Source organism: Cannabis sativa, chromosome 2 (assembly GCF_029168945.1).
Source record: "Cannabis sativa cultivar Pink pepper isolate KNU-18-1 chromosome 2, ASM2916894v1, whole genome shotgun sequence".
NCBI classification, from domain to species: domain Eukaryota; kingdom Viridiplantae; phylum Streptophyta; class Magnoliopsida; order Rosales; family Cannabaceae; genus Cannabis; species Cannabis sativa.
Genome location: NC_083602.1, coordinates 24,785,343 through 24,808,281, shown reverse-complemented (window position 1 = coordinate 24,808,281; position 22,939 = coordinate 24,785,343). Strand labels below are relative to the sequence as shown.

Genomic DNA, 22,939 nt, shown 5'->3' with positions numbered 1-22,939 from the left:
TAATCTTACTATCTCCTTGACGTACAAATCCGCATACTAATCCACTGTAAAGGTTGTTTTAACCGGTAGAAAATGTGCAGACTTTGTAAATTGATCTACCACAACCCAAATTGAATCAAATAAACACGTGGTTCTAGGTAATCCAACCGCAAAGTCAATGGTGATATCCTCCAATTTCCACTCAAGAAGTGTAAAAGGCTGTAACAAACTTGCCGGTTTCTGATGTTCAGCCTTGATCTGTTGATAGGTTAGGCATCGCGATACGAATTCTACCACATTCTTCTTCATCCCGCTCCACCAGAAGTAAGGTTTAAGATCTTGGTCATCTTGGTGGTGCTAGGATGCAAGGAATATGGAGTGGTATGAGCCTCTTCAAGAATTTCATTTCTAAGTTCCGCACTACTTGGAACACAAACTCTAGTCTTAAACAATAGCATCCCACTATCTGACACTATAAAATCTCTGGCTTGACCAGTTGAAACCTCTTCCCTGATCTTCACTAACTCTAGATCAGTTAACTGAGCAGCTTTAATTCGTTCTAATAGATCAGATTACAGCGTCAAGTTATGAAGTTTACCTATAACAAACTCGATGCTTGATATGACCATGTCTTCTACTAACTGAGGTGAAATCTGAATTATACTAGTTACCTTCCCGGGACCCATTCCTGCTCAGGGCATTGGCCACTACATTGGCCTTCCCAGGATGGTAAAGGATTTCACAGTCATAATCCATATCCAATTCTAACCAACGCCTCTATCTCATATTCAAGTCTTTCTGAGTAAAGAAGTATTTGAGGCTCTTGTGGTCAGTATAAATTTCACATTTCTCTCCGTAGAGATAATGCCGCCAAATCTTCAAAGCAAACACTACCGCGGCAAGTTCTAGGTCATGTGTCAAGTATCGCTGTTTATATTCTTTCAACTGATGAGAGGCATAGGCAATAACCTGATCAGCCTGTATCAGTACACACCCCAAACCCTGTTTGGATACGTCACAATAAACCACGAACTTCTCTTTATCAAAAGGTAGAGCTAACATCGGAGCTGTGATTAACCTCTGTTTTAGCTCCTGAAAGCCTGCTTCACACTTGTCCGTCCACACAAATCACTGATTCTTTTTAGTGAGCTCGGTTAAGGGTGTTAAAATTTTAGAAAATCCCTCCACAAATCGACGGTAATAACCAGCAAGACCTAAGAAACTTCTAACTTCTGTAACTATTTTCGGTCTTGGCCAATCCCTGATGAATTCTATCTTTCCCAAATCCACTTTGATCTCATCTTTGCTGAAAATGTGTCCAAGAAAGGACACTTGAGATAGCCAAAACTCGCACTTCTTGAATTTGACATACAACTTATGTTCTCGAAGCCGTTGTAGAACCATCCGGAGATGTTGCTCGTGCTCCTTTTCTATTTGAGAGTACACAAGGATGTCATCAATAAATATAATAACACAAATATCGAGGAAATCCTTGAATACTCTATTCATCAGGTCCATAAAAGCTGCGGGAGCATTGGTTAGTCCAAAAGACATAACCAGAAATTCATAATGTCCATACCTAGTGCGGAAAGCTGTCTTTGGAATGTCCTCCTCTCGAATTCTCAACTGATGATAGCTCGATCGGAGATCAATCTTTGAAAAGACCATCTTCCCCTGAAGTTGATCAAAAAGGTCATCGATCCTAGGTAAAGGATACTTGTTCTTAACTGTCAGTTTATTCAATTCCCATTAGTCTATACACATACGCAAAGATCCATCCTTCTTCTTGACAAACAATACATGGGCTTCCCAGGGTGACACACTAGGCTGTGAAAACTCTATGTCAAGCAACCCCTAAAGTTGAATTTTCAATTCTTTAAGTTCTACTGGAGCAATTCTATAAGGGCCTTAGAAACCGATGTTGCTTCAGGTGCCAAATCAATAACAAAATCAATTTCTCTCTGCGGTGGTAAACCTGGAAGTTCATCAGAAAAAACATCTAAGAATTCCCGAACCACCTTGATGTCCTCTGGTCAAATTGATTCAGGCTGAGTGGTATCCAATACCACAGCCAGAAACACAAGACACCCGTCTCATAACAATTACCTGGTTGTTACTACTGAAATTATTGGGATCCGAGATCCCTAAACCAATCCAACAAAAACAAACGGTTCCTCACCCTCTGGTTGGAAGATTACCATCTTTCGCTTACAATCAATACATGCCAAGTACTTGGATAAGAAATCCATTCCCAGTATAATATCAAAATCCGCTGATTCCATTTCTATTAGGTCACCACTCAACTCCCTATCCTCAATTCTGATCGGCATAGACCTAATCCACTTTTTGGAGATGACTAATTCTCCGCCAGGCAGTAGGTTCCAAACCCTGATTCATAACTATCGTGTTGTCTACCCAATTTACTAAAAATTCTAGCTGCCACATAAGAGTGAGTGGTCCCAGAGTTAAATAACACAGAGAAGTAAGAGTTATTGATCGAGAGTTGACATGTTACCACTGAGGGGCTGGCTTTTGTATCAGCCTGAGTTAATGCAAACACCCTTGCTAGAGCAGGTTTCGCTGCGGTCTTCTGTTCTTCCTTCTTAAGTTGGGGGCAATCCCTTTTATAATGCCATGGCATACCACACTGAAAGCACCCCTACCCTCTACACTCTCCCAGGTGATGTTTTTACAACTAGGGCATTCTAGGTAAGTGTATCGGGTTTCGGAGCCACCCTGATGATTGCCTCGACCCTGGTTCCCTCGAAACCTCTTGTTCTGAACTAAACCACTGGATGCAGTAGGTGGCTTTCTTTTCTGGTGAGTGGTCGAACCACTACCTCCCCTACTAAAGACTGATGTATGAGGGGTAGGAACCCCACCAACAACCTGAGTACCTTGAGACTCTAGGGTACACTCCACTGCGCCCTCGGCTCGCAGTGCCTTAGCCATCATATTAGCATAGGTTGTATTATCATCTGTAGTGATCATTAAGTCATGTCTTATTTTCGAGTTCAGCCCATCCATGTACTTCTCTTTCTTACCGAAATCAGTTGGCACGATTCCCGAGGCCAATCTTGCCAAACGGTCAAACTGTGTTGTGTATTCAGTAACACTCATATTTTCTTTATGAGTTAGCTGAGTGAATTTTTTTCCTTTTTGCACTTTTGATTGCCTTGTTGTAATATTTTTCATTGAACAGTTCCTGGAACTTTTCCTAGGTCATTGTTGTAACATCATGAGTCAGAGATACCATGTCCCACCACACTAGAGCGTCTTCTTGGAATTGGAATGTGGCATATGCCACTCTATCATTGTCGGTGACGCCCATAAAGTTCAGAATTCTGGTAATCACTGTTAGTCACTATTCGGCTTTCATAACATCGGGACCTCCCAGGAAAACTGGAGGTGCCTGCTTCCAGAACCTCTCATACAGTGGTTTCATTCGATTCACTGCAACGACCGGTCCTGCCTGCATAACAGGGGCAAGAGCTACCGGTATTTCTGGAACAGGGATTGCAGGAGCACCCTGCTATCTCAAGTGTCGGATCTCTTCATTTTGTTCATTAATCCTAGCTTGCATTTCTGCAAACCTATTTTCCCAATCTTGGGCAGCCTGTGATGGGTTAACATCACCCCGACCGCGTGCCTTGCCTCTAGGACATCTACCTTGGCCACGAATATTTAGGGGAATCTGAACTCCATGACCACCACTGGATCCAACTGAGTTACCCTGGCTCCTGGTATTTTGCCTGGAGTCCATACTATTAGAACAACCTGCGTAACCAAGAGCTAGTCTGGTCAGATCGTGATCAAATAAAAATTACTAATTGCCGCTTATTTGGAAATTTAAAAAGACATGCCCCTATTCTACTATTAGGCTACTAACATGCTTCCTAACAAGCTTTTCTTAAATCATACTATTAAAATAAACTACTAAAGCAATAAAAGCTTTTGGAACTGTGAAACGAGCTGATCACTGATGATGATTATACATGTCTTGACGATCTTCGGAAGACAACCTGGCGGCTCTGATACTAAATTGTCACACCCTAACTATTTTAGGCGTGTTAGCATGATTTTAAACTTACTGTGCAGTTCGTTGCTAATCAACGAGGTTATCGAAAATAGTGATTAATTAAAATTTTACTTATTTAACTAAAAAATAAAATAGCTTACATATAAAATTCCGGGATCCCGTTTACAAAAGCATTTACAAAAGTTTCACTGTACATATACAGAAGTCTGTCGCCTAGCGACTATACAACAAAAGCCCTGATGTCCCAAAGATCATACACTCCAGGCCTAACCGCCTCGACATGTACAATCTCCATCTGCTCACTCTCACAGCTGTTCAGCCTTAGCCTTGCCCTTACCTACACATAGAAATAGCAATTGTGAGTCAACAGACTCAATGAGAAAAGTATAAGCAATAACATAGTAATAACTCGAATTATGATCGGACGACCATACCCCCAATCATAACTCTATCCCCGTGTCCCACACGGTGCTGAGTCTAGAACATTCGTATGACAGTACTATTGACCATAATATCAGCCTATACTCAGTACGCTAGTCATACTCTAGCCGTACCGATGTGATACTGTCAAGTAGTACGGTACTATCGACCATAATGTCAACATGTCAACCTATACTCGGTACGCTAGTTATACTCTAACCGTACCGATGTGATACTATCGGATAGTACAAAAGCCAACATACATTTCTAATGTAATCTAACAGGCTTAACTAACATGCACACTAAACATGTAAATACATATGCATATCATTATTCTAATCTTACCTTGTTTCTGAATTCAGGTGTGCCGACCAACTTGAGTGGAACAACTGCTCAGCGAATTACAGGCCCGTAAATCACATCATTCACAACATAGATAGTGACACGCTAAATCACTTTCCGGGGACTTAAACTTGAAACTAAAAGTATAACATGGCAATATCCTAAATATCACAAAAATTGGAAAAACCAGGGTTCCCAAAATTGCCCCAACCGGTAGACTGGTTCCCCAACTGGAATTCCGGCTCTGTGGGGTTTCCTAGGGACTAACTGGAATTCCGGTTCCTACAGGTCCCACTGAACTGGTCAAACAGTTCAGTGCAGGAAAACTTCAAAATTTCATATCTCACTCAAATCAACCCCAAATCAAACCAAACCTTCCAGACCTGTTCTATATATCCCAAAGAACATATTCAAGGCAACAAAACACTACAACATGCACAGAAACAAAATCCATTATTAAAGAGCCAAGCTTGAGTTCTAAAACTCAATGCTTGCTCAACCAACAAAACAACTTTCAAAAATAGCTTAAATTAACATATCTAACCATGATTAAACCTCAAAAATACAATTCAAACAATAGCAGCAACTACAGTAGCAAAACTCACAAGTCATGCAAAATTCCAACCATAAACATAAAAAAAAAGTAAAGAGAAGGGTATCCAAGCTATTACCTCCAATGAATTCACCAAGAATCAACTATAGATTAGTAAAACCAAATGAAGATCATCTCAAGCTTCTGTTTTTTTCTCAAGGGTTTTGAGAGAGAGAGAAATGGGTTCTTTTGTGCTTTTTTCCTTTTACTTGATTTTTGTAAAAATAAATGAGATAATCATAGGTTTTATTTAATTTACTACAGCCATAAAATTAGATTACTAACCCAACCTAGGTCCACTAAAAGACAAAACCAATATAGGGCAAAAAGACCAAAATGCCCTTGTCCACACTAAAAATCATAAAAATCACTTAGGGGTATTTTGTCAATTCTAAAATCTTGACTATTCCTAACATTCCTAATGTCTAACTATATTACCCTGCTATACGAAAAATACTAAGATGTGATTCTAATAGCCAAACACCGCGTTCCTATGTTGTCGAGCACAAAACATGCAAAATTATGAAATTCCATATATAACATATAAAATGCATTCTGAATTCAAATAAATCTCCGTAAACTGATAATTTATAACTAATATGCAAGTTTCATAATTAAACCTTAATTTTCTAGCTAATTTCCAAATTAAAGTTAAGCGGTCTTTACATATTTAGTAAACAATAATAATAATTAACTATTAATATATTCTTAACGCTAAAAATGACCAACTCTATATCGTCTGATAAGCAATAGTAGTAAACATAAAAAATAATAACTAAAGAGACAACACCATAATTTATAGTAGTTTACTTCCCATATTGTGATGATAATAGAATTATGTCTACTTCAAACTTTTATTATCACAAAAGTGAATTGTCTTATAAAAAAAACTAGAGATAAAATGACTAAGTCTAGCTTCACTTTACAATTTCTATAAATAAAAAGTGAAGAGCGAGAATCTCTGACCTTGTAGAGTGAATGGATGGTGCGTATAATAAGTTAGGGAAGATCTCCTTTTATAGAAAATGAGCTCCAATTAAATTACAATAAAATAATAAAAAAAAATTACACCAAATTTGTTGGGAAATCTTGCACGAGCTCGAGAGTCAATTTTGAGGCCCAAAATATCAAAATCGTGGCAAAGGTGTGAGACACACTTAAATCCGTCTTGAAAAGAGCTTTCATATTCTACTTGAATTGCATCATGTTATCCATAATATTTATATAAGAGACACGTGGCTCAACCAAAAAATAATCACCATTTCAAAGTACGCCTAAGTCAGATCCAAAATGGGCCCAAGCCCAACAAAGGCTCAAGACTTCGCCTCTAGAACATGTCACTCTCCTGAGATTTGAAAGCCTCCTTAGCCTTCTGAAACATGAAAAGATTGAAGGTATCTCGATAAAGATAAGGGCCTACTTGGGGACAGTACATCTAGAAGCCTATCGTAGATTGGGATCCGGATGTCTACTGCAGGATGAGAGTCGGATGTCTACCTTAGAACGACGTGTCTATTGGGTTGTCTGCCCTAAATAAAATTCATTTCAATATAATCATATTTACTAATTAATAAAAGATCAGAAATCGCTTTTATGTTGCATGGTTTATATGATTTATTTCATTATTATGTTTATTGTAAAAATTCTATTAAGTCTAGAACATATACATATATGGAACACTTCTTAATGAGTATTACCCATGAGTGGTTACTAAACAAATTTAACTATAAATATTAATTTTAAAATATCAAATCATCAAATTTTGATCTAATAACGAATAATGAAATTACAAATTTGAATTTTTATGCTTAATTTAACTACTTAATTAAAAAAAATATCAAAAAATATCTCTTTTTACACTATATCAAAAATATGTTCATACAAAAATATTTAACTCAAACTCAACATTTTCTTTTTCTTATTTTTCTTGCTAATTTTTTTTTTTAATTTTTTTTACCGATGGAATAATCTCAGCCCATATGATATAAAAATGAGAGATTTTTTTAATTAGATAAAAACTTAAAATTTTCTAATTTTACCCATTCATGGGTAATACCCATTAAGAGTGCACCCATACATATATATATTTATGATTATACTGTCGTCAACACAGTGGAATATAGTTATGATTACATGTTCAAAAGTTTAATTCTCATAATTTATCAATTTACTGGATTTAGACTGACATGATAATCAGCGATAAGTACTTACACCTTGAATAAGTGTTATTCTTTCTAGAGCATTGACAAAGTTTACTAGTATCGAATGTATGGAGTATACATTGGTTTGGACCGATGTTGAACTTGGATAAGATATCATAAACTTACTGTTATATCTTTCTAAGATAATATCACTATTTGATCTTAGGTCTATGGATCTTAATCCATATGGTTGGTTCAGCTTAGTTGAATTATTTATGTTTTTCAAGTTGTTCGTGAAAATTAACCAATAGTTCTGGCGGATATTTACATCTTGGGAACATGATAGTTCAATTGAGTGGGAGCACTAATCATAGATATGGAATCTATAGCTTCTATAAGCATTTAGAAGTGAAACGATAATTTCCTTCGAGCTTGGCTGAATAGAGATAAATGATTGAGATCTCATTTCAGTAATTATATTAGTTTAATGAAATATCATTTATAGGTAGCTAAGTGTTTTAAGGATAAAACACATTGAAAGGTAGAACGATAAATTTGTCCCTTTTCGATGTAGATCATCTATAAAGGATCTTTGACTATTAAGATTGTAACAATGGATAATCATGACGTATCTATATCTTGGTACATATAGAGCGTTCTATATAATCGAGAGTGCTATTCTTCCAAATCTATAGTGGTGCAAGGAGGAATTAATAAGTTAGTGAATTTACTTAGTAAATTCTAGATATACTTTTTGGAAGCTCGGTTATATAGGCCCATGGTCCCCTCACTAGTTGAGATAATACTGCTTGCAGACTCAGTCAATTGGTTTTAATTATAATTCTAAAATTATACTATGTCTTATTTATGAATTTTCACTAAGCAAAGGCTTAATTGTGAAAATTTAAGAGATTTCGGGGTCTATTTGTTAATTAAGAGACTTTGCCTGGTCTAATTATTAAATAATATAAATAGAAATTATATTTGATAATTAATTATAATTATTAAATAATTAGTTTTTGCATTTATAGGATTGAAATCAGAAAATGTGGTATTATTGAAAGAAGAATAAGTGGTTGAAATAAAGTGACAAAATTGTAACTCGAAAATAGTCCCTTAAGTGGTCGGCCATTAGGTGTAATTTTGCTCAATATTTTATTCTTTTTTAATCCATATAATTCAACCCTAAGCCCTAGTTGAAACACTATAAAAGGAACATGATGCTCTCATCTCATCCAATACTTTCAACCTACCAAATCTAGTTTCTAACTCTGTCAGACAACTAGTAGATGATAGACACCTTCTATACAATTTTCAAGCCCCCTCCATTGTTTTTTATAGTCAGCCTATAATGATAGAGTGTCATGCCCACACATAGCAAGTCAAGTACTCAATCATAGTGCGGAAGACGGTGGTAACCAACCTGAAGGAGAGAAAGAGATCTAGGCTCAGATCTTTATAATACTCTGTGACAAAAAGGAACAAGGGTTAGAGATCTGAGCGGAAGGAGTCATATTATTCCGCTACAATCAATGTAAAGTTTTCTAAACTCTTATGTGTTTAATTTCATTGTTTTAAAGATATTCATATTTAGGATGTTAATTTAACATACTTGCTAGTAAATCTAGATCTTGGTAAAATATTCCCAATAGTGTCCTCCTCTCTGACACAAGATCAGATATTGTCCCCTACGGCAGACCATAGTAGTGTGTGTACCACCAATACCCTTTTTTGTCCGATGGCTGCATTGACACCTTTGTCTGCCAGGTGTGATCTCCGTGCAACACGTGCCTTGTACCAAACGACCTTCTCATCAGTACATAATCGTCGCCCCACGAACCTAACATCCTTAGTGGGCCTCATAGTCATGTATATTGTGTATTTTGCCCCAATAGTGGGTCGAATTTTACAAAAAACTCCAAACGGGTCACGGGTATGCCCAAACTCGAAGTTTAGCCTATATAAACCCCTTAATTTCTTGATAATGGGGGATCGCAAGAGGAGATAGTCGAAGCTCAGCCAAAAATATCCTCTAAGCTTTCTTCTTCTTCAAGAAAAATCTAGAGAAACAAAGTTAGGGTTTTATATTGTAAACACTACTTAATACATTTAAAAAGCTTATAAGCCCAATATACTGACTCGTGAACTAGGGATAATTAACGCCTGAACCACGTAAAATCCTTCGTCTTAGTTACTTAATAGTTATTTAATTTCTAAAGCTTTCATTTAATTAGTTTTTAAAAATCTCGATAAGCACATCATTTGGATAAAAATTGAGTGAGGTAGCCATTTTACCAGATTGACATAGAAGGTCAACCTAGGCGCCCAAAACTTGGTTTCTTGGGCTTTAGACATATTTTGAGATGCTTGAATGATGTGATAACTATCCTTAGCTCATTCTTTGATGCCGGTGAAGTTCTCTTGGCAATTTCACTCGATGTGCATGGGAGATGCCTAATGAATCACTAGTGAGGACTAGGTCACAACCGGGTGATCACTAGTGTACATAGGTGTCAGTGAACTTGCGTTTAACACATGTATAAACTTGCAAAAGCATTCAAATCTTCTTTTGGGGGCAGAATAAGACTGATATCTAGAACAAAACTATCGTTTGATGGACAAAACACTGAGCCCCAGACCAAATGTCAACCTAGCGCCTAGTGTGGTGTTTGGGACTAAACCACCACTTGATAGATATTTTCTCCTAATTCCAAGTCTCATATTTTGTTTTGGAAACAAAATAGCAATAATGTCCGAGACGAAATCACAATCGCATTAACGAAACTTCGTGCACATATCAACCTTGGCACCTAGCAACTAGGCTGATTGATTGAAAAAGCTCTTCTCCACTGTGTTTTTTAATATAGTCGCCACAATATTGATTGACTGAAGAAAAAAATAGTTGTTTAGAAAAAGCTTAAGCTGACAGTTTGCTCTATGAGACCAAAAAAAACAGTACTAAAGGAATTCCTGAAGTTCAGAAGGCCAAATAAGAGCCATGAAACAAACCAACAATGCCAAGCTACTCTGAACTTTTCTTCCAAGAAATATAAGATAAACAAATTAGCAGGGAGAGCACACAAGATGGAGAATTGACAAGATATCCCAATTGAGTTGTACAATCCTAGACTGTCATTGTCATACTACAGAGTAAATAGAGAATAAAGCACACCCTTAAACTGATTTGGGGACAAAATGCCAAAAATAATAATATGAAAATCCTTGTGTAAATTCTAGGCCTTTAGCATCAAGTTGCCAATCACAACTTTAGAGAAGAGAAATACTTAAACAAAGTTTCAATTAAATTAGAGCTATGATGAAACTTTTAAGCTTTTTAAGGCGGTCGTAATCAAGGACAGTGTTGCAGGTGCTCTTTGTTTGTAGTCCTTCTCCAAGGCTGCTGCTGCCAGAGATTGTAGCTCGCTCTCTTTGTCTTCCTTGTTCCGACCTTTTGCGAGCTGCCCAATGGCAGAGGAACACTAGTAACATGAAGTAAACTTTGTTTCAGTCATCAAGTTGGCAGCATTGGAACAACGGTCATATACAAAAATCAAATGTCTTAAAATAGTGCTAAGCATCCATGGAGATTAATCACAACTACACGGGGACAACTGACACAAAAATTAGTGCAATAAATGACAAATGAGTGTCTCAAGAGAGAGCATACCAAGCAAACCCCAAAAAGCGCTCTAGTATTTTTGCCGCCAGTCAAGTCAATAGTGGATGCATAGTATTTCTTTGCTGCCTGTAGATTTTCCAGTCCGCCCAGTGTGTAAAGTACCTGTGACCATGAAGACAAGAAAATAATAAGAAAATCTCAAATCTTAAGTATAGGAAATCAAAGTCACAGCAGTAATGCAGTTGGTGCACACAGACAAGTAAAAAATTAGCCACTTACGTCAGCATAAGCTAAGTGGTGTAGAGGAACAGTAGGCTGTGATAATAGTAGCTCTTCATAGCAGAATGCTGCTTGCTTGTACCTAGACATAGCTTATCAGTTGGAAAGTAACAAATGGTATCATGGAAGATAATAACATTAATGAGCAAACAAAGAGTTCTTACATTTGAAGAGAGACGTAGATTTCAGCCAAGTCTCTCCAGGCATCATGATCGGCCATAAATCTGTAGGACAAGAAAAGGTGACTGAGTTAACATGTTTTCCCTGTCATAAGCAAACTTCTCAACAACAGAAAAAAAAAAACTCTAGTTTCTTACGTTTCAAGGTATTTATTTAGACAATCAATTGCCCCCGAAACATCGCCTTGTGCCTTTGCCATGGCTACCCTCCTCTTGAGGATTCCCTACGTAGAAAAAATGTAAAAAGTTAGATACCATCCAATATCATTCTAAAGTTCTTTCATAAAAACATGAAAAAGAGAATCCAGTATTACAAATTGATTTCATCAATTCAAACTGCAAAGGCACAAAATTTTACTTGATCAAGAGGATTATCTTCTAAAAGGCTTGAGTAAGCTTTTTCTGCTTCTGCCCAGGAGCCTTTTGCTTCAAGCAGCATAGCCTCTAGCTTACCTGTGATTCATGCCAGTACCACATAAGAATATATATTCTATTAAAACACAGATATTTACGCACTTTATCATTGGTATGTTGATTAACCTACCAACCCTTTTACTCTCTGGAAATCTCTTCCTCAAAGCATTTATGCAGTCCTGCAAGTTAATTACATAGCAAAATGGTATCAGACCCATGATATAGATATCAAACCTACACTATCAGAGACAGTGCTAAGAATTCCTAGCTAATAGCTAAAAACCAATCTTAAATAATCCGCAAGCCCAGCAATTGACACGAAAAAGGATATTCAGAAGTTTTCCCCTTTTTCCTTTAATCAATTTTTTTTCTCTTGATAAATAAAGTTACATCTAAATTCCTTAAGTGTTAACATGATTTTCTTCAGTACTTCATCTAGCATTTTGTGCTAAATACTATGACAATGGCATTGTATAATTCAACATACCACCTTCAATCTCAAAAATTAGACACAAATTGATGTATTACTGTGTATGAAATCATTAACAAGATTTCCAAATCTGGAAACCAAAATTTCACCATACCTTTGCAACGTCAAGACATTGGCAGTCCATAGCTGCAACTGCTACTTGCTCATATAGAGTCCATTCTGTGATAAGATACACAAAGTTACCAATTAGTCGAATTGAAGACTGTGGATGGATTTCCAGCTTATTAATAATAGTATGCAACTCTAAACTTATTTTCATTCTTCAAACATAAGCAAGAAGTAGGATCTAAGACTCCGTTGACCAAAGTCATAATAACTACACAAACCACATACTAATTAACGTAAGAAGTCAATTTCTTGTGTTGTATACTAAAACGGGATAACCTAAACCCGGCGAAGATCCCAAGAACCCGAAATTGGCAAGGTAAACAGATAAACGACTGTTTTAAATTCAAAACTAAAACTAAAAACAAAGAAGTCCCTAAAGATAAATTCAAGCGTTTCACTATCTACCTCAATTCACACTCGTGCCCAAATTTGATCCAGTATCAACGGCCGAAGAAAATCCATTAAAACCATGACTCAGTTAAATTCACATAAATTCAAACACACCAAAATTTCTACAGAATTAAACTGCTTCCAATCCGTAGTAATTAGTGTGCTTATCAATCCAAGGAATTGAAAATCAAGCTGCGAATAATAAGAAAAAAAAATCGACCTATATTTGATATCAGATAAAGGAATACTGACCTTCGGAACCAAGACTGGATCGCTTCCTATGGTCGTTCAAGATCGACAAACCATGCTTTAAAACTTTCTCGGAACGCCGAACCTTGAGCTTTCTGACCAAACAGAGGTACTCCCAAGCTCCTCCACCACCATTATCGACCTGGTTCTCAAGCCTTTCCAACTGGGTTTGCTCTGTTTTGCTCACCATCTTTGCCAATTCACAAGGTACGAAAAAGCAAAGTGAATCTCTCTTTTTCTCTCTTTCGAGTGGCCGGTTTGTGGATCTCTATTGAGAAGAGAAGAGAAGAAGAGGGGTAGAAGGGCCATTTCCTCTTTTTTTAACTTCGGCCCAGTTACTTGTAGTCATAATTAAATAAGTCTTTAGAATAATATCAATACTTTTTTAATGGTAGAATAATATCAATTATTTATGACAAAATTTTTATTTACAAAAAAATACTTTCCTAAGCAAAAATCAAGAAAATAACTAAAAAAAAAACTAAAAATTAACCTCACTATAACTATAAATCAATTATAAATGAACCGGAAAAATAAACTCATGACAACTAGGATTGTACATCGGTCGGTTTGGGCGGTTTATTCTATATATTTTCTAACCTAATCTAAAGTTCGGGTTGCTAAAATTTAAGTGCAACCCGCCCAATTTAAAAAAAAAAAAAAATCTGTAAACCGACCAAACTTTTTTTTTTAGTTTCAAAGTCAAAATCAATATAAATTAAAAGTATCACATTCCACCAAAGTACAACACAATATATATGACTTTAAAACTAACAATTAAGTATATAACTTTATCTTATTATACATTTAATCATTTATGTTATATATAATAAAAACTAAGAAGTTAAAAAAAATTAAAATCTAAAATTGGGTTGGTCGGTTTAATTAGGCGTGTTGGACCTATTTTCAACCCGCCCAATTAACAGATTGGGCGGTTTGTAATTTTTTCAAGTTATTTTGGTTTGTAATTTTTATCAGTTTTTTCGGTTTGGTTTGGGCAGTTCACGAATTTTTTTGTACAGCCCTAATGACAACTATAATACAATTATAAATAAACTATAAACCAATTAAAAAAATAATTTATGATTTTTACTAAAAAGATATTTTTGTAAATAAAAAAAATTCAAAAAGTAAAAATGAAATTTTTTCTGTGTTGAAATATTTTTGGTCTATTTTGTAAATTTTTCAAAATTTAATACCCAACTTAACAATTTATTTTGCTTGAATTTTGTCGTTTTGTGCAAATTATGCTCTCCTCGACTTCCAAGACTCGTTTTTGAGTGATTTAAGAGTTGTTTCCAGTGGAATCTCATCCATATGTCGGCCTCAGTCCTATTTTTCTTAGTGGGTGTTTCTTATCTGAGTTTAGTCACAGTCTAGTTTTTATTATGGTTTCTCTCATTTGAGCAGTCGTGTTTTCCATCTCATGGTTTTGGTTTTCTCAGTGGAGCTTGGCCTCTTGCGACAGTTGAAGCTTTAGTTCTGGGAAGTGGGCTTCACCCTCATCTCTGTATGGCGGTCTTTCCTTCGTATGGGTATGCTAGGTTTTATTTTTCTATATGGCTACGGTCTCTGTTTAGCCTTTGGAATGGATTTTTTCTTTCTCAAGTTTCTGGGTCTTGGGGCTCGCTTGTTAGGGTTTTGGCTTTCTCAAGTTTCGGTTTGGGGTTCAAACTGTGAGATGATTTCCCCTTTTCTGTATGTGGTCTTTTGTGGCTATCCTGGAGATTTCTTCTTTTGGCCTCAGTGTGCTTCTACTTTTGTGAGTTCCTTTGGGAGTTTTGGTTCTCTTGATTGAATTTTCTTTTGTTGGTGGGATTTTCTTGTGGTACTTTGCCATGTTTAGGTTCTGTGGAGTTGTTCTAATTTATTCTTGATCTTCCTTGGTTGTGGTTGGATTGGATAATGCTTGGACATCTTAGTTACTTACGTGATTCCTCTTGTGGCATTTCAAGTGACTAGGGAGTTCTCAGGCAGTTAAGGCTCTTGCGAGCTTGTCTTTGATGAGGACCATGATGTTTTCTTCATGATGGAGACAAAAATTGGTGCAGGGAGGATAAACATTATTTGGAGGAATCTTGGCCTTTTGGGTATCGCTTATTATCCCAATTTTTGCCCACGCGGCGTGGCATGTCCACATAGGCAAGATTGATGTAAGAGGGAGTACAACCTATCAGTAAGAGTACCAAGTCACCATGCACAACGTACCAATTGACGAAGAGTTCAAATACTCAAGCAGGATAAAAAGACAACAAAATGTCCAACCATAGGGGTCTGACCAAGCCACCCCTGGCCGACCGTAGTGAAGCATAGGCCGGCCAGCCTTCAGCAAATGGTAGGCCGACCAGCTTCTCTTTTGCAGACACTTTTGGTGTCTCTGTAACTTTCAACTTAAACAGACATTGTGAGCTACGAATTGACTTCAACAACCCACAAAAATAGGGGTTTAACTTCATATATTTACATATTCTCTAAGAATAATTAATAGGTTATTTTTATATATTTTTAATATGTAATAAATAGGTGATATCTCCTCATTTTAGGGGATATCAACCTACTTTTAACTTAGATCTTTTGTAAGCTCTCTCATATATAAAGAGCATTAGGTTAACCAAAAAGGTCTAAGTTTTGATTCCTAAGCTCTGAAGTTCAAGCATTCGAAACCCTAGCCTCTCTCTCCTATACGCCACTTGCAATGTAGTAGAGATTAAGTCTTCCACATCTCATTTACTTGAGATATGCCTCACATTTTCAATATTGTAATTCAAAGAGAGCCACTCTAGAACTCACAACACTTGTGATTTAAGTGGTATTATCTCTCATATCAATATAATTAAAAGGGGAGTAGGTCGTTACCTGCTAACTAAGGGGGTCGAACCTCTATAAAATTGTTGTGTCCATTTATTTACTTGTTCTAATTGCTTACACGTGGTGATTCCAATCATAAATAAGACTCTGCTGTTAGTTGACCAAATCTGAGGTCAACATTTTAGTACTTTCATTGAGAGCGTTGTCTATCGATTTGATCAATCACCATGGATGTAACAAGGAGAACTCTAGCTACAACTTTACTTTATTGGGTCTTCCTCAAGACCCCATAACTGTTGATCCTGATGTTCCGTTCCAGTCACCACTAGAGTTTCCACGAACCCAATGGATGTAGCCGATCCTACCAACCCTGCCAACTCGGCAGGCTCAATAAACTCGACCAACACAACAAGTTCGGTTAACCCTGCTAAACTGACTATTCCTAATGAATAACCTCTATTGCCCAGGGTAGATCTGCCATTGGCACCTTGTATAGAGGGTTTTGTCAATGTAGAGTAGCCCCCACGCACCACGATTGACTCTATTCTCCGGTACTATGGGAGGGAAACAAGGTCAGAAATTGGCGAACCAACAATTGGTAAGCCTCATGTGGACTTGAGAAAAGATTTTGCTGAAGAAAATCGAGGTTTTGAGCTTATTAACTCGCTGGCGAGACCAATTACAGAACTTCTCAAGATAGTGGCAAACACCTTTCGCTTCAACCATATTTGCCCTACCAACCAAAATGAGATCATCCGCGAAAAAAATATGAGAAAGCACCGAACCCCCCTACTAAGTCTTACATCCTGAATAATACCCTTAGAAAGAACATCTTTAAGGAGTCTAGATAAAACCTAGCACACTTGTTTTGTTTGCTAAACATACTTCTATATCTGCATATATAAAAATTGATGGAAATTACCGATATAGTTTGATCTTTGATTCACGATAGTACAAGGAATAACATCTTATAAATGGTGGGATGCATAGGTATAGGTGGAGTTAGAGATAGTAAATGGAATGAGTAATAATAACCATTATTCATACCACTATTGGAACCCAATTATACTTGTAGAAAGAGAAAAGAGGAAAGGCGCAGTAGTGGACAGTTGGTAGTGATAACCATTGGGGATCATAGTTCAGTTCACTTCAGTTGTTTCAGCCATGCCTTCTGCGCCTTCTTCCAAGCTTTACGCAGACGATGTTACCCTTTTGATGGTTCTCCTCGATACTAATCCTCTTTTCTGGAGCTCCTCTTCTGTTTCTTTCTCTTCCTTTCTTTCTCATGTAAATTCTCTTTCAAACCCTAATAAATTTACTTTCTTTTGATTTTGATTCCACTCCCAAAATGTTCGGATTATTTCTGACTCATGTTTTTGTGTTTTAAAAGGTACTTTCGTTTCTGAATTCAGTTCTTCTCTTGAATCAACTTAACCAAGTCGTCGTTATTGCTACTGGATACAATTACTGCGATTACGTATTCGATTCCTCCCTGGCTACCAACCAGGGCTCCGAAAATGGAAGAATGCCTGCGCTTTGCACAAACTTGTTGCATAAACTTGAGGAATTTGCTATTAAAGACGAGAATTTGCATAAGGATGGCTCTGAGAAAGGGCTTGCCTCTTCGCTGCTATCCGGGTCATTGTCTATGGCTCTTTGTTGTATCCTCTTTTATTTATTTATTTATTTGCAGTCCTTGTTTGAATTTAGTATTCCTGGCATTCTATGGAAAAGCTGCATTGTGCTCTACACAAATGACAAACCTTACACCAAAAATTTTGGTTTTTGAAGTAGAAATGGAAATGTAGGATAAACCGTAACATCATTTTGGTGGACGTTTAGTGAATTTCATTTTGTTTGTTTCCGATATGATTTTTCCACTAGATATACAGAAGGTTTTTCGATCAGGACCACTCCATCCACAGCCCCGGGTAAGTATTTTCTGTTGTCTTACCTCTGTTTCATTCAACTGTAGCAGTCTTGTTGGTAGCATTCATATGGCTAGTTGTTAGTGTTAGCTTGTAGGTGATCTGGGCCAACCTTGTTGTTAATGTTCTTTGTATTGATTGGCCTATTTATTTGGGATGCATTTACTGTCCCAGCAGATAAAGAAAAGGTATATGTATTCCAAGCTACATCTTCAAACAACCTTTTGAAAACTCTACCTGATCATTTGCTGCGTTGTGCAACTATATACTACTCTTTAAGTGCAGTCTTAACTTTTAATTTAATTCCATTTTATATGGAGCTGGCATCAATTTGCTACTAAAAATTATCTCTGATGTTTGACACCGCAGGTTACTTGTACTGTTCTAGCTATTAGGTTAGGGTAGCTCTTTATTAGTTTGCATGATATTGACATGGTTCATGGTCTTTTTGTTGCTGTTATTGTTATATTTACCTTTTATTCTGAAGTTCTTCTTCATGAATTGGTTGGTCTTTTAAAATTTTATTTTACTACTAACACATTTGAATGGCAGATTTTATGCTTGCATGGATCCTCGGATGGACCTGAACAGTATGTTCATCCAATTCTTGTCTTTTCATTTTCTTTTGACTGAGCAGATTATTGTTCTCTTTTGTCATTTTATAGCCAATTTAGTTTTCATTTTTTTTTCCTTTTAATCACTTTTCAGGTATGTTGCAATCATGAATTCAATTTTTTCTGCACAACGTTCTATGGTATTTGATTCTTGACTATATCCGAACAAGATTCAGTTTGCAGTCCTCTTAGCTTCTTTGAATCCGTTGTTCTAAAGTTTTTGTTAGCTCTTTCTTGAATTGTTTTTGTCATTTTGAAACATTTATATGATACTATCAATATTAAGATCAATGTTTTATCAGTCACTAACCTTCCGCCTGTACGCTTCAGGTTCCGGTTGATTCTTGCTATATAGGTTCTAATAATTCTGCCTTCCTGCAGCAGGTATCTTTAGAATGTATTTTAACTAACACGTGAATACTTGCTTCATGAAATATCTGTATATAAAGCGCTACTCTGATTGTGATGAATGTCTCTGTATGAGTAACAGGCATCTTACATAACTGGTGGTGTATATTTGAAGCCACAACAACTTGATGGCCTATTTCAATATCTTTCGGTAGGTTAACTCAAATCGATTATTTGGAACTTTTCAGTTATGTAAATATAACTACTTGAGGCTATTCATTTGGATAGGTAGTTGAGTGTGTGCAAGCAATCTGGTTTTTAGTCCCCACAGTTAACTCTTCTTCTAATCTCTAGTATTTAGCCTGCCGCAATTGATTTGGGTTCAGTTTTAATCTTAGCACACAGAATATGGCTATTGATTTTAGTTAGGAAAGTCTATTTTTGTTAACTGGGTATCCATTTCATCATTATTTGGGACTTTCACAGATTCTTTTTATTCAGCAACTTTTTTCCGGCTCATTGAAGATTTATCTTTGTATCATAACTTAGAAATGTCTTCATGTTTACAAATTCCATTTATCTATTACATGGAACTATTTTTTTGTATGAAGGGGGCCTTTCTACTTTGTTTCATTTTCGCGACATTAAAGCTAACTTGGTATTCTTTTTTATTTGCAGACAGTTTTTGCAACTGATTTGCACTCTCGTACCTTTCTACAACTTCCTAAGTCTGTTGGTGTGGATTTTCGAGCTTCGTACGTAAAACTATAATAATATACTTTATAAGTTTTGCCATGCTTCCAAGTTCCAAGTAATTGAATATCTTTCTGAACCTTCCTTTAATTTATACCTGTTAGAGGGAGGGCAGGGATGGGGCATTTGATTGAATCTTCAGTTTATTGAATTGCCTAAGATATACAACTTCCAAGACTTACATTCTGTTTATGGCGCTGGCTGATTTAACTCGTTTTTTTCTTCTTTTTTGTTTTTCATTTTGTTGAAAAATAGCTGTGTAGTGTTAGTGAAATCCATTAGTTGGAATCTCAAACTTAATACACGCTTTGATTTCTGCTCTTATTATTATTGTTCATTTTGGATTAATACCACTATTTCTATCATTTTTACAACCAATGCCATCTTCCTACATCTACTTATGCTATATCATCCTCCTTTTTAGCATATGAAAAATTGAAAAAATCCAGGATTGAGGTTGCAAATTAATTAGGACTTTGCAGACCCTTCTTTTCACTTAGAAGATGACTTGCATTCATTACTTTAATTGGAATCCAGAGTACATAGGTGTCCATAATCTACTGTATGAATTAAATTGAATCTCTTATATGTGATTTCGATTATATATCATCAGTAATGTTTTTCATATCCTGTTTGGAAACTGAGGTTTTCAAAGTAACACAATGCTGTCATGGTATTTCATTTCATTATTTTTCTCTTCTTCATAAATATGCACGATATGTTTGATCTGATTATCACTTTTTTTTTGCTTAACTATTTAATGATCACTTTTATTAATTCAGTTTTTCAATTCCAATGCACTATGTTAAAAGCTGAAATTTGCAGGTGTTTTTGCCATAAAAAGACCATAGACATGGGCTACATATGCTCTGTTTGCTTGTCTATATTCTGTAAGCATCACAAGAAATGTTCAACCTGTGGGTAAGATACTCTTATCTTGTTAATTGTAGTGCAACGCTTTTGGTTCTAACAAATGATATAATTTACGAGTTGGTAGATCTGGGCCTATACTAGGTTAAGAAGTTTGAATCTTGCTAATAAAGAAATTTCTTAGTTAATGGAAGGTGGTTGAGTTCATATTTGTTTGTCTATGCAATTTTAGAAAGTTGACTTGTTATCAAGAGGAAAGAGTTGGTGTCAATGTTACTAAGTATGGGATTGTTCGGTGGTTTACAACTATTTGGGCACGTTCATTAACTAGTCTTTTGGTGGTGAGTTATAGTAGTTTTTGGCAGCCATGTTGCGGAAGGGGAAACCTGGAAAAAGCCCAAACTAGAATGGGCTGCCATGGTGGTGTATTGTTAGTATCCGTCGTTGATTAAGCATGAAACTAGATGGCATGGCAGTTTGTAACTGCTTTGAAACCCTCCTATAAGCTAGTCTTGGGTTGCAACACCTGTTCTTTTAGCACGCCTTTCCTGTGGTACCATGAATTATGTTGTGTATACATATATATACAAGTGCAGTCGTATTGTGGTCGTCTAAGTACCGTTGTAATTGAGGAGCAGTCTCATTTATCAAGGTTTTAAAGATCTGCATGAACACATTTCTTTTATGTATGAGTTTGGAAATTTGAGGCGTGCTGGGGTAAGTGTATACCTGTGATTGGAACATATGCTCATGGACCAAAGTTTCTTTTAGCAATGACATGGTTAGTTTGTTAAATAGCTCATCACTGTATTCGTTTGAGCAATGTGAAATTTTCCTCTGTTGCTTGAACACTTTGGTAGAATGAGTCAATATTTTATTTTTGTTTAATAATGTGAACACAGTTGAAATCTTAACTTGGTTTGGTAACCTTGTAGAAGAGAACTAAATGGATGCTCATGAAATTTATATTTTACTGTGCAGATCAGTATTTGGTCAGGTCCAATCTGACAATGGGTCTGCATCTAATTCTAACCTGAAGAGAAAGACTACATAAACATGATTTTGCTTTTCTTTGAAGCACATCTGGTAGTTTGGTTTCTTATCATTTTTTCAATTTTACTTCCAAAATGAAACAAATGATCCGTACATCTTACATGACTTCATTTGCGGGTGACAAACTCAGAAGACTTCTCACAAGTCACAAGTCACAAGTCACCACAGCTCAACTTCTGGGACAGGAGAAAGAACTTGATCGGATTGAGAGTTCTCCAAGATAGGTTGGCTTGTGTTTCTTTCAAATAAAACCCTTTAAACTAATGTTTGAATTACATAGCCGAGAACATATGAATATATCTAAGAGCTTTTGTTGAATTGATTCCCTCAAATTAAATATATATATCTATTTTGTATATTAAATGTGGCTATTTAAATTATTGGTTTAATGTTTTTTTTTTTTGCATTAACTTTAACGGTTAAAATTAATTCTTTTAAATCAATTAATTAATTGTTACTTTTTTTTTTTAAAAAAATTGTTTAGTTATATTATTTAAAATATTTAAATTTATTTAGTTATTTAATTGTTTAATAAAATTAGCTAGATGCATATTTTTTATAAATAAATTTAAAATTAGTTTAAATTTTATATATTTAAAAAATATAATTGAATTATATTAGATTTTTTTTTTATTATTATTAAGTTAATAATTAGGTAATAGCCCATTCAAAAATAATAATAATAATAATAATAATAATAATAATAATAATAATTAGGTAATAACAATTTTTTTTTGACAAAAATAACAATTTTAATATAACTCCAAGTAAACATGCATTGTATGTAACTAATATTTAATATATATATATATATATGTATACATTATATGGTGTTATGCTCATATTTCGAGCAGTAAATATAGTTACGAAACATGGACAAGAGTGTAAAAATAAAAAAGAATACACTTTTTATATGGTATTTAAAAGAATAATTAAAGGTATTTAAAGTACTTTGGAAATTACTATACGGTTTTGTATTTAAGTCTTACTTTCAAAAATAATTAAAAGTGAGTCAAAAGTATTAATCGTTGAATAGGAAACCAACTGTGATGCCAAGGTTGGGAGAGAGTCCATGTGTATTGCGGCTCTGGCTAGGGATCACATAGGATTTGTTGTGTGGGTTGTTGTTACCATGCTCAACTTCAGAGATCCTCTGATAGGAGAGGCGGCGACGTGTCGTCTTGCTTTGGGCTCGGCTAGTCTCAGGAATCACAACTACGTCTTGATGGAGAGTGATTTAGAAATGGTTATCAAAGCGCTGAAAGGATTACACTATTTAGAATATTAATAATTATGTCTCTTTATGTAATCAACTCTCTCAAAA

At 35.7% G+C, this 22,939-nt stretch overlaps 2 protein-coding genes across 6 annotated transcripts; one reads left to right on the top strand and one right to left on the bottom strand.

Moving 5' to 3' along the window:
* Positions 1-10,536: 10,536 nt before the first annotated feature.
* On the bottom strand, positions 10,537-13,499 carry LOC133034874 (uncharacterized). Its single transcript, XM_061110342.1, has 9 exons — positions 13,245-13,499; positions 12,589-12,653; positions 12,135-12,183; positions 11,949-12,043; positions 11,729-11,814; positions 11,576-11,635; positions 11,412-11,493; positions 11,181-11,294; positions 10,537-10,992 (listed from the first exon to the last, which is right to left on the bottom strand). Exons 1-9 carry the CDS (start codon positions 13,429-13,431, stop codon positions 10,825-10,827), a joined length of 906 nt encoding a protein of 301 aa, XP_060966325.1. The 5' UTR covers positions 13,432-13,499; the 3' UTR covers positions 10,537-10,824.
* Positions 13,500-17,136: 3,637 nt separating this feature from the next.
* Positions 17,137-21,947, top strand: LOC115720820 (general transcription and DNA repair factor IIH subunit TFB4). 5 transcript variants are annotated; one of them, XR_009686211.1, is made up of 11 exons: positions 17,141-17,336; positions 17,440-17,710; positions 17,934-17,980; positions 18,530-18,567; positions 18,686-18,731; positions 18,922-18,975; positions 19,082-19,150; positions 19,618-19,694; positions 20,518-20,613; positions 21,549-21,648; positions 21,746-21,947. XR_009686211.1 is itself a non-coding variant. In XM_030649997.2 (11 exons), the coding sequence occupies exons 1-10, from the start codon at positions 17,214-17,216 to the stop codon at positions 21,614-21,616; spliced, it is 894 nt and encodes a 297-aa protein (XP_030505857.1). In that variant the 5' UTR covers positions 17,145-17,213; the 3' UTR covers positions 21,617-21,648; positions 21,746-21,944. The 5 variants fall into 5 exon arrangements, 4 of the variants coding, with proteins under 4 accessions (XP_060966324.1, XP_060966323.1, XP_030505857.1 ...); XM_030649997.2 differs by having other exon boundaries at positions 17,145-17,336; positions 21,544-21,648; positions 21,746-21,944; XM_061110340.1 differs by having other exon boundaries at positions 21,549-21,946.
* Positions 21,948-22,939: the final 992 nt, after the last annotated feature.